The following is a 12,359-nucleotide window of genomic DNA, read 5'->3' as shown; positions in this document are numbered from 1 at the left end:
ACAATTATAGCTAGAAACCATGGTTTTAAAAAATATCATTCAAGATTCTTTTTAATTAAACCAATTTTTTAGTATAAGCTAGCATAATGGATATTAAAGATTAAATATTTTTAAATGTGTATTTTTATAAAAATGTGAACTTAAAAACTTTTTTATATATTTCTCTAGGAAGAGAATAAGTCTTTAAAGGAACAGAAAAAGCAGAATGACCTGTGTTTCCTAAAGATACTACTACAAAAGATAAAAACTTGTTGGAATAAAATTTTGAGGGGCGCTAAAGAACATTGAAAATTACGGAGTGGCAATATAAAAACTTAAGAGCTTTATTTGTATCCTCCAAGAATCTATCTGCTTATGCAATTTTCCGGGTAAAATGTCTTCTGGAAGTTACTGAATGCATCCTGGTAAAAACGGATTACGGCAATTGAGAAATCCTTACTGTAGTACTAGAAGATGGACATAAACAGTGGAAACCAAATGCTGCAATCAACAAACTATTTCACATGCATGAGGACATATATCAATCGGTATTAATTCTGAACTGATTTTTGTAAGACAATCTATGTAAGATATTAGTTGCAATAATACTTTTTAAACCTGTTTAAAATTTTCAGAAGACATATAAATTCTGTGAAATGTATAAAGTTTACAAGGATTAAAAATTAACATGTCATTATTACCAAAATAATTTTATGGCCCACTATGCATCAGCATACTGCAATGAGAGTGGAAATTGTTGTCATCTGTACTGGAAATGTTTCAGAGTTACAGTGAGATATGGATAAGGCCCATGAGAACAAGTGTCATACAGCTTAAAGAAGCAGTAGCATAAAGGAATCCAAGATAATTGAGAGATGTAATTAAACATGAATGTATAACACAGTGCCTTTAATAAATGATATAACAGATGTTTTAAAATGAAGATAAAGAATAATTCCACAAAATAGAAAGTCATCTGTTCTAAGGATGCTAAACCATAGTACTGAGTTACTGTTGTCATTTATGTGTAATAAAATTTGTCTAAATGAGTTTGCAACTTGGGAACTATATTTTTAAGAGAATAATATATGTTGGCCTTTTAATTAATGGAATGTATATATTTAATTTTGACACTCTATTTGTATATAAAAATATTTTCATACAGTATTACAATTGCTTACTTTGGATAACATTTCTCCTTTGATAATAAATGACCTATGTATTAACACTGTCAGATTCACTTAATGAATCCCAATAGGAGTTTAGTTTGTTTGGTTTTTGGCTGTACCATGCGGCTTGCAGGATCTTAGGTCCCCAAGTAGGGATCGAACCTGGGCCCTCTGCAGTGGAAGTGCAGAGTCCTAACCACTGGACCGCCCAGGGATTCCCCCAACAGAATTTTTAAGATCAAGATTTTTAATACTGCACCATTATTTGATTTCTTTCACTGAAATATAACCTTCAATCTCTTATTATTGAGAATGTACATGAGACCTGGACTGCCAAACTATACAAGAACAGGAACGCTGCTTTACTTCCTATGTTAAATTTTAGTCTTTTTAAAGAAACTTGTATATATCAGATGCAGCTTAGAAAGGTTTGCCAACAGTCTCCACTTATAAAGGGAACTGAAAACACTATTCTAGGCAAGCCAAGAGTTCTAAAACAGCCACCACGGCCTCATCACCATCTGGTTAAGAGCTGACTGGCTTTATTTGATCTACTGACAATGCTCAGATGCCATCCTCAATGTGTGGAGGTAAGACCTTCCTCTCAGTTCATGTCTGTCTCTCTGCATCTCTTTCTCACTCTCCCCAACCTACATGGAGTTTCTTCCTCACTGGTGCAGATAGCTGTATAGAATTGTACAGACTGTTGTATAGAATTCACTGATTATCCCATTAATGAGGTGTTGACCCAACTATGTTTTCTATTTGGTTTTCATTATTAACTCCAGAAAAGGGAGTTTACTAACACTTTTTAGGAGCAAATGATTCTTCACCAAGCTTTTTCTTCAGATGGACTTTTCAAAGTAGGCTATTCTTCCTTCCACCACTAAACAGGTCAACTATATGGTACATTTCCACCCTGATGAACTGGTGCTATTGGTAAACCATCAGCTATGAAATGGTGAAATTTTAAATTTCTAAAGGGAAACTTAAAATGTTCTTTAAGATGTTTCCTTGGGGGATTCTCTGGTGGCGCAGTGGTTGAGAGTCCGCCTGCCAATGCAGGGGACATGGGTTCGTGCCCCGGTCCAGGAAGATCCCACATGCCGTGGAGCGGCTGGGCCCGTGAGCCATGGCCGCTGACCCTGCGTGTCCGGAGCCTGTGCTCCGCAACGGGAGAGGCCACAACAGTGAGAGGCCCGTGTACCGCAAAAATAAATAAATAAATAAATAAATAAAAGATGTTTCCCTGAAGGCTGTCTATAACGTTTCCAACAGTATTGAAAAAATTCTGAGATTGTGGCAAAATAAGGAAAAATATTTTAAAATGCTTTATTACATTATTAAAATTTTCTTCCATTTTATTTTAACCTTTGACTTTGATTTTTATCATTGTTTATGATAGAATTGAATTTTACAGAAAATTTGCACTCAAAAATTTTTATTCATCATGGTGTGTCAAATACTTGGAAAAAAATACCCAGGCTTTTATGGTTATATTTCCCTTCTATGTTTCCTAGCTACCAGCAAGGTAAGTAAAGACAAGGCAGGCTGGTTAATAATGATCTTGGATACTATATTTTTTTATTATTTCTATCCCTCAGTTCGACTTGTTTTATCTCAATGAACATTTTCTTTGAAATATGTATGTGGATGCTTTCAATCAGCATTTTCTAAAGCTTGTCTCAAGAAACCCTAAAACTTATTGATTATTAAAATAATGATAATAATAATAATAATTAAAACCCCAGAGAATTCTGAGTTCTGAGGTCAGATAATTTTCTCTTGGAGACTCATAATTCATGTAAGTAATTTAAAACTCTGTAAACTCATAAAGCTTTTTTTAAAAAAGTTTAACACTAACATAGCATTTCCAAAATTTGACTACAGAACACTTTTATGTAAAAACCATTATCCTACCACACTTTGAGGAATATTGCTTTATACAAAGGAACTCCGTTAGAAGTCTTTTAAAGTAAGCTTTAAAGGGATCTGCTGAAGGAAATACTCCTTTCAGGATTAAGATAGTTCTATTACAATTAGAAGTGTTTCTTTTCTTTAAGCCATTCTTTCATTGACAGCCAGTTTAAGAAGGACATCTCATCAAATCTACTGTAAATATTTCTCCAGAAACATACATTTCTACTCTACAGTCTGTATAGTACTCTGTCAATGCAATCTTCATATCTTTAGTCATTATGTTCTTACTGCTTAGAAAGTTCTCCCAAATTCTATTCAGATCCTGCTCAAACTTCTAGGGGCATCTTAATTCCTTTCTTCTCAATTGCTGTGACTTCTATGATAGTTGTAGATAAGGGATAAACTTGTTTTATTGTGCTTCACTTTACTGCGCTTCACAGATACTGGGTTTTTTACAAATTGAAAATTTGTGGCAACCCTGTGTCAAACAAGTTTATCTGTACCATTTTTTGCAACAGCACTTGCTCACTTAACGTCTCTGGTTACATTTTGGTGAATCTTGCAATATTTCAAACTTTATGATTATTATTATATGTTATGGTAATCTGTGATTTTTGATGCTACTATTGCAAAAAGATTATGACTCACTGAAAGCTCAGGTGATGCTTAGCATTTTTTAACAATAAAGTATTTAATTAAGGTATGTACATTGCTTATTTTTTCTTTAGACACAATGCTATTGCACACTTTTTACACTACAGGATAGTGTAAACATAATTTTTACATGCACTGGGAAACCAAAAACATTCATGTGACTCGCTTTATTGCAGTGGTCTGGAACTGAACACGCAATATCTCAAAAGTCTGCCTCTAATGCTAATGTTTCCTCCTTTAGTTGTGCGTAGAACTTAATTGCCTGCATTGTGCATTATTATTTGATATGTTCCTCTTACTACTTTATCTTAAATACAATTATTATTAATTTTTCTATTCAGAGTTGTTTAAAATGTTTTCTCTCCCCTGAAAGAATGTATGACCTTTTGTTTCCTTCAGCACCTAATGGATAAAGCCACACATATGGTAGTTAATAAAGATGAATTTTAAATTAATTAATAAACCTATTTAAATAATCCAGAAAATACATTTCTATAATATAGATTACTTAAAGATAGATAAGGCCCTAAAACATAACTAATTTAAATGAACATGACCTCTCAACGTCATCTTCTCACAATCTCAATGGAACTTTCTTTGATTTCTAAACGTTATTAGTTGTGAAACATCTTTCAGTCTTGATTCTGATGTAATAGGAAAACTTACAGAATAAGAGAAACAAAATAGGTAGATACATTGATAATTGCCAATTCCAACAGTTTTTAATGTCTAAATATCAAAATATATGTATTCATCTAGATCCACAAAATTAGTATTTAAGAAAGATGCAAAAATGGTTATTCTCGTTTAGGAATAAACTGGGGTTTGTTTTTCTACCTCTCCATACAAAATGGTAAGAAAGAAGTACATTTTTTTGTATAAGAAATTTTCTAAGTGGGGGATTGGTTAGTGTTCTTTAAGATACTATCTTAAAGGTGAATTAATTTTCTATCACATTTAAAATGAAGAAAATGTAGACAAGTGGCAATATTCACAATTTAAGTTTAGCTACTCTTGCATGCTGATTTATTCCTTTTCTTCCAAGACTCATTCTAAGGGTACCTACCATCCTTTCTGAAGTCTTTTCACACCTTCCCAGGTGGGGTTGAAGATTCCTTTGTTTGTGTCTCCACTGCTCAGCTCAGCAAATAACTCAATCACCAGATGCTGCCATGTGGAAAGTGGACATGTGTTTGCCAGTTTCCATCTTTGATGCTTATCACAAACTTTCTTATGTCTGAAATAATCTGGTTCTAACAGGAGCATTTTACTTAAAAATTTAATTAAACAGAAGAAAATCTAATAAATTGTCCTGGCAGTGGTCCAAATACTATCACAAATGAAAGGAGCTTAGTTTGCAGAGCATCCAATATGGCGAGATAAAAACCTTCTAGTAGAACCAGAAAGATCTGACAGAAAAGTACAAAACAACAGTTATTTACTCTGTCATCTTCTTGCCTCCTTCCCAACAGAAAGGAGGAAAAGGATTTGTCTTTTTCTGTGAAAAATCTTAAGTGTGTAGACCAATACATCTTTCTGCTTAGGAATGAGTTTCACTCAGGGGAAATTACTAGGGTTGGGACAAATATATTCAGAGCCAGTGGGTTTAAAGAAGAAGCTCCAACTTCTAAATACTGACCACTTAACAGGAAGATGCAACACAAATAGATAATTCATTCACTCAACAAACACTTATTAAGCATCCGTCTCTAATGTGATAGTCCTGATCCTATTGGTACAATAAAGTCTGTGCTTTCATGAAGCATATATTCTAGGAGAGGAAACAGTAAACAATAAATAAACAAAATTACTACAGAAAACAAGTTCTAATGGAAAGGAAAAAAAAACAGACTGGTGGAAAGAGGTGATATTTTAGGTTAGATAATCAAAGAAGACCCCCTTTTAAGAGAAGACTTTTGAAAATATTTTCTTAGTCTCAAAAATTTTAGCATTTAATACATGACTGGCAATATTTACACATTTAATACATTTCATTGAAGGATTCAAGTCATTTTGCAACAGAAATCAAAACAGAATGCTTCAACAATAGTACATGATGCTGTCATAGAAATAAATCATGAAATTACCAAATGTTTGACTTTGAAGTAGTCTGCTACTCTAAAGTAGTGATACGCAAGCTTTACTTTTTAGTTTGAAATAATTTCAGATGCATAGAAGAGTTACAAAAAGAGTACAGCATGTTCCCAAATACCCTTTACCAAGTTTCCTCTAACACTAATATCTTACAAAACCATAGTACATTTATCCAAACTAAAAAAATTAGCATTATTTGTTGTGGGTATGGTTGTGCTGTACATTGTAGGATGTTTAGCAGCATCCCTGGTCTCTACTCACTCGACACCAATAGCATCCTCCTCCAAGAAGTGACAATCAAAAATGTCTCCAGGGCTTCCCTGGTGGCGCAGTGGCTGAGGGTCCGCCTGCCGATGCAGGGGACACGGGTTTGTGCCCCAGTCCGGGAGGATCCCACATGTCGCGGAGCGGCTGGGCCTGTGAGCCATGGCCGCTGAGCCTGCGCGTCCGGAGCCTGTGCTCTGCAACGGGAGAGCCCACAGCAGTGAGAGGCCCGCGTACCGAAAAAAAAAAAAAAAAAAAAATGTCTCCAGCCATTGCTGAACTGTCCCAGACAGAGAGTTGAAACCACTGACCTAAAAGTTTTTAGAGTCATATGTTTTACAGTTAGGTCTATGACTCATTTTGAGTTTTTTTGTTTTTTTGTTTTTTGGCTGCATTGAGTCTTCGTTGCTGCACACGGGCTTTCTCTAGTTGCAGAGAGCAGGGGCTCTTTGTTGCGGTGCACAGGCTTCTCAGTACGGTGGCTTCTCTTTTTGCGGAGCATGGGCTCTAGGTTCATGGGCTTCAGTAGTTGTGGCGCATGGGCGTAGCTGCTCCGCAGCATGTGGGATCTTCCCAGACCAGGGCTCGAACCCTTGTCCCCTGCATTGGCAGGCGGATTCTCAACCACTGCGCCACCCGCGAAGCACTTGAGTTATTTATTTATTTTATTGGAGTGTAGTTGCTTTACAATATTGTGTTAGTTTATACTGTACAGCAAAGTGAATCAGCTATACGTAAACATATATCCCCTCTTTTGAATTTCCTTATCATTTAAGTCACCACAGAGCACTGAGTTCCCTGTGCTATATAGTAGGTTCTCATTAGTTATCTATTTTATACATAGTATCTATAGTATATATATATCAATCCCAATCTCCCAGTTCATCCCACACCTCCTTCCCCCTTGGTATCCATACATTTGTTCTCTACATCTGTGTCTCTATTTCTGCTTTGTAAATAAAATCATCTATACCAAATTTTTCAGATTCCACATATATGTGTTAATATACAATATTTGTTTTTCTCTTTCTGACTTACTTCACTCTGTCTGAATATAAGGTGTGTATTAAGGTTCATTTTTTTGCACATGGACAATCATTTGCCATTTGTTGAAAAGACTATACTTTATCAACTGAATTACTTTTGTGCTTTTGTAAACTTCAGTTGACTGTTTTTGTGTGGATTGAGTTATGGATGCTCTATTCTGTTCCAATGATCTAAATGTCTATCTTTTCTACAAAACCACACTGACTTGATTACTATGACCTTATAATATCTAGAAATTGGGTTGAATGAGTTCTCCAAGTTTTTCTTTTTCAGAATTGTTTTGGCTATTCTAGCTATTTTGCCTTTCCATATACATTTTAGGATCAGGATGCCAAACCACAAACTCCACCATCCCCCCAAAAAACCCCAAAAACTTGCTGGAATTTTGATTGAGATTGCATTGATTCAACTGGGGAGAACTGACATCTATGTTATGTTTATTCTTTGAATTAATAAACACAGTATATATATCCTTAAATTTTTGTGTTCTTTCATCAGTGCTTTATAGTTTTCAGCATACACATATATTGTTACATTTATGCATAACTATTTGTGTGTGTGCGTGCCTGCATGCTATTGTATTTAAAATTCAAATCCCTATTGTTTATTGCTGCCATATAGGATTAACTGAGTTTTGGATATTGTCCTTGGATCCTATGACCTTGTTAGAACTAAACTTATAAGTTCTAGGTTTTTTTGGTAGATTCCTTGAGATTTTCTACATAGAAAATCATGTCATCTATAAACAGAAGTCATGTGTTCCATGAATGTAGAAACTTCTAAAATCACTTTTTAAATTCTTAATTTACCTTCAGCATAACCCCACCAGCCAAGATTTTGTCAAGCTTTACTTTCTGAGGTATTATGAAAGTAAGAGATGCAATGAATTTGCTTTTTTAAACTATACATTACTCCACTGCATCATCAGAAAATTTGGATACGTATTTCCCAGAGGTTTGTCTCTCTCCTGCCATTGAGAATCTTTGCACCAGATTAATACGAATAAAGAGTTATTAACAAATTTTCTACATAAAACATTTCACTTCAGTTTTCAAATTTTCTAGTTTGAAGACTATTACAAATATAAGCAAATACTTGTTTTCTAAACATGTCAGTCATTCCCTGACATATCCACGCCTCCTGTAAGGGAGTCTGCACCACCCATGACTTCTGCTAAGTGACTCTGTTCTTAACCACGTGAACTCATGCCTCTATCGCAACTAATGGGAAGAGGGTATAGGGCATCTGCTCAAAGTACAACTAATTGATAGACTGGGTAATGATCTGTGACGTATATCACATAGCTTGAGAAGAGGAGCTAGAGTTCACGTGCTCTGTTCCAGAAATTTGAGCCACAATCCTAAATAAATTTGCCCAAAGTTAAGTCTGAAATAGAATGTTTTAAGGTTTTATTAAGTTGGGCATTGGCAAGCTAAGGAATGGGAGAACAAGGTACATAGGAGTGAGTGAAGAAGATTGGCAATTAGAGAATGGACAGATGAGCAAGAGAAGCATAGAGGCTGGCAGATGGACCAATACTTAGAGCTTCCTCCGGACCTAATGACCTTCCAGTTTTAGTCCACGTGCATCTTTTACTAACCCTCCCTCCTGCTTTTCAAGGTATCTTAGAAGGATCTCTGTTCCACACATTTGAAGGTTATGTTGAGATTATTTTACACTGATGAATGAGGAAATAAGAATGAAATATAAGTTTATGAATATTAGGTACTATATTAAGAAGGTAAAATTAATGACTAAACTTTGCCTCCCTAAGTAAGACAAAATAGCTGCGTCAATAACAAATAGGGCTTCATTTCCAGTGAGCGGAAACCTGTGAAACGAAGAAGCAGCTCATTTTGTGTTATACTCAGGTGGGGTTGGAAAGTTTCAGTTTGTTTCAACTCTAAAGTGCATCATGTAATTCTTTCACGAAAGCTGAGTGTTAAGAGAACTTAATTTCATCGATACACACGGACATTTTAGAACAGAATGGGTGACGACTATTTTCTTTTGCCTTTTATTTCTCATTCATTTAGGGGCCAAAGAACACATATTCAGAGTATATGTTTAAGGCAGATCATGTCACTCCCTATTCCTATCTTACTCTGAGTAAGCCAAAATCATGTTGGTGGCTTCTACAGCATGAACAATCTGGCTACCTTAAAGTTCTAATCTTTTGTTCCTTGCTCACACCATTCCACATTTCCAGGGGTCCTACCTCAGAGGCTTTGTTCTTTTTTACCTTCCACATGAAATACTCTTTTCTCTCTTGTCCACCTGCATGCTTCAAGAGATTAAATACTCTTAACAGAAAGCACTTAACATTAGGGGGAATGATGCAACAAACAATTCAACACAGTAAACAAAAAGGACAAACAGTAAGGGCTCATCCCTCTAGAAGTTGTGCGCTCAAATGTCACCTACTGTCATCATCCTTCAACACCCTACTTAAAACTGCAACTCATGTCCACTCTCCCTCCTATCTCATTCTAACCATCTCTTCCCCGCTTCATTTTTCTCCATAGCACTCATCACATTCTAATACAACATATATTTATTGATTTAGCTTCTTTATTTTCAATCTTCCTCCACTAGAATGTAAACTTCAAAAGGTCAGGGACTTTTGACTGTTTTGTTCACTGCCCCTAGAATAGTGCCTGGCACATAATAGGAATTAAGTAATTATTTGAGGAACATGTACATATATCCAAAATTATATAAGTAATTTATATCATTTATTGAGAACCTGTTAAGTGTCAGACCTTGTGGCAAAGATTTTATACACATTATTGATAATCTTAAAATTAGCCCTGCCAGATGGATATAATTACATTAACTTAAATACATTTCTTAAAATTCAGTTTGTGATTATCTAACAGCATGCTTGGGATGAGGAAAGTTGTCTTAACTCAGTACATTGAAGAGTCCTGCTGTAGAATATGGTTTTAAGCACTTTTCAAAAGGGAAGCACAAGGTCATACTAAATTCTACCTTTGAAAGCTTTTTCAGTTCAAATAACAGATGCCAGTCTACTTAGTTTAAGCAAAAAGGAATTTATTAAAAGCTATTGGGTAACTCACAGAATTTCTGGAAGAGCCCGCTAATCAAGTCTGGCAGTTGTTCAGCCAGAAACAATGCCCAAATCATAATGAAACACTACTCCAGTGGAGGACAGTCAGTTAAAGTGCTACCATGGGGACATGTGACTTTAAGTTTTCAAGTTAAAATTAAAACAACTTTAAATCATTTAGCATTTGGACTTAGATCTGAAGCTCTGGACTCACATTCTAGGGCTGTTGTCACAGATATTGTGTATACAAATGTAAAAAGAAAGATTCCCAATTGCCTTTGAAAAAGCATCATTTAGCACTGATATTTTAATAACCCATTCCCTTTAATTCATTTGATGTCATTTGACTTCTTCAGATGAATCAGTGTGTTCTTCCTGCTTTTCCCCTTGGCATAGTCACTGGTTCAGAGTTAAAGAGTGACAAGTCACATCTTGCAATAGGGTGCCATTTCTTGACTCTGCCACAGTTCCCTTCAAAGCTCAGTGTCTCCCCACCATCCTCAATAGAAAAAGATGTTATACAGCATCTGCTTTCCCACATTACTTGTTTCAGAATCTGAGTCTGGTCGGTAGTTCCCAAGTCACATGACTACTCCTTACCCACAAGAAAGCATGGAAAACTAAACTCTGGCTATGATTTCAAGGCAGTGGGATTCAATACAGAAAACTCACCGAACACAGGATTTTCAAAAGATGCTGTCCATAAACAGGACAAATGCCCATTATAGATAGTAAGAAAATTTAGGTTTAAAATTAGATCAAGATAATTTTTCACTACTAGCTATGTTTTGAGCAGTGTTTATCTTCTAATATTGTTCAAAGTTTTCTACTTAAATTATAGTAAAGTATCTAAGGCAGTGAGTGATAAGTGCCCCTCCTCCTCATATCAGCTTTCTGGTAATGGCATCAGTGAGAAACAATCTTTCTAGAGATACTTGAGGGAGAATCATAACACTGTTTATCAAAAGCAAAGACCATGAGAATACAGTGCCTCACCAAGGATACAGAGCTGATCTAGCAGACGTGCTACTCATTCAAATGGTGTTTTGATTTTGTCTATAGTAAGGAATAAATTGAAAAACAAACCTATTGTTTTAAATTTTCAAGTTAACAGTTAGAATAGTATGTTTCCAAAGAGAATCACCCTTGAAGAACTAGTGTTCAAAATAAAGAATTTCTGATGTTTCTTGTGAGGTACATATGAGTTTTCCCTATAAGGACTCTTAAGTTTGGGAAGATTAGTAAAAATGGAAATCTATTTTTAAAACTTTCTGGTTCTTAAAGTATTCTTCTTGATTAAAATAACAAGGAGAAGAAAGTAAGATAACTTTTAAAAAATCTTTAAAGTTTTATAGTAGGTATGTGAAAATAGATGTGAATGTTTCAAATGCACACACACATACACAGACAGACACACATATACACACATACCCACACACATACATATACACACATACACACACACATACACAGATACACACACACACACAATTTTTTGCCCCCACAGCTCAACAACGGAATGGCAAAAAAAAAAAAGAAACCAAAAAACCTCTAAAATATTTAGACCAGGTTTTTTACTTTATGCTCTATAAATTAAAAATTCACTTGTATTCCTTGGACTCTTCAAATCACGGATGATAAACAGTTAAGGGAGGGAGGGCTATACAAGAATATAATATGACTAAAATTCAAGAAAAATTATCTTACTAAAATTATATAGAGTTGACAGAAACCACAGCAACAGAGGTATCAGAAACAAACTAGCTTAACTATATTACAAGGGCTATCAACTACATTTGTGAATGTCAGAAAACAAATGAAGATGAGGTAGTGATTTTAAATAAACGATTATCACATACAAGTGATTCTGAAAAACATAACCCTCATTTCTAAAGATTAAAAAAGTATTATATATTCATTTAAAAATTGACAATACATGGGCTTCCCTGGTGGCACAGTGGTTGAGAGTCCGCCTGCCGATGCAGTGGACACGGGTTTGTACCCTGGTCCAGGAGGATCCCACATGCCGTGGAGCGGCTAGGCCTGTGAGTCATGGCTGCTGAGCCTGCGCGTCCAGAGCCTGTGCTCCGCAACGGGAGAGGCCACAACAGTGAGAGGCCCGCGTACCGCAAAAAAAAAAAAAAAATTGACAATACAAAAAA

The 12,359-nt window shown here is 35.4% G+C and overlaps 2 protein-coding genes across 5 annotated transcripts in view; one reads left to right on the top strand and one right to left on the bottom strand.

Moving 5' to 3' along the window:
* IL7 (interleukin 7) overlaps window positions 1-288 on the top strand; it is a 49,058-nt gene extending 48,770 nt beyond the window's left edge. For all 4 annotated transcript variants that reach the window (XM_060116331.1, XM_060116330.1, XM_060116329.1 and 1 more), the window contains one exon: window positions 169-288. In XM_060116331.1, coding sequence (XP_059972314.1) covers window positions 169-288 — 120 coding nt within the window. The remainder of the gene's footprint in view (window positions 1-168) is intronic.
* Window positions 1-12,359, bottom strand: part of ZC2HC1A (zinc finger C2HC-type containing 1A) — an 82,633-nt gene that overhangs the window by 8,494 nt on the left and 61,780 nt on the right. The gene's annotated exons all lie outside the window — the stretch shown is intronic.

The sequence above is a fragment of the Mesoplodon densirostris genome, chromosome 13, assembly GCF_025265405.1.
Source record: "Mesoplodon densirostris isolate mMesDen1 chromosome 13, mMesDen1 primary haplotype, whole genome shotgun sequence".
Lineage (NCBI taxonomy): Eukaryota > Metazoa > Chordata > Mammalia > Artiodactyla > Ziphiidae > Mesoplodon > Mesoplodon densirostris.
Note: the sequence above shows the minus strand (reverse complement) of the source record. Positions and strands in the feature narration are given on the sequence as shown.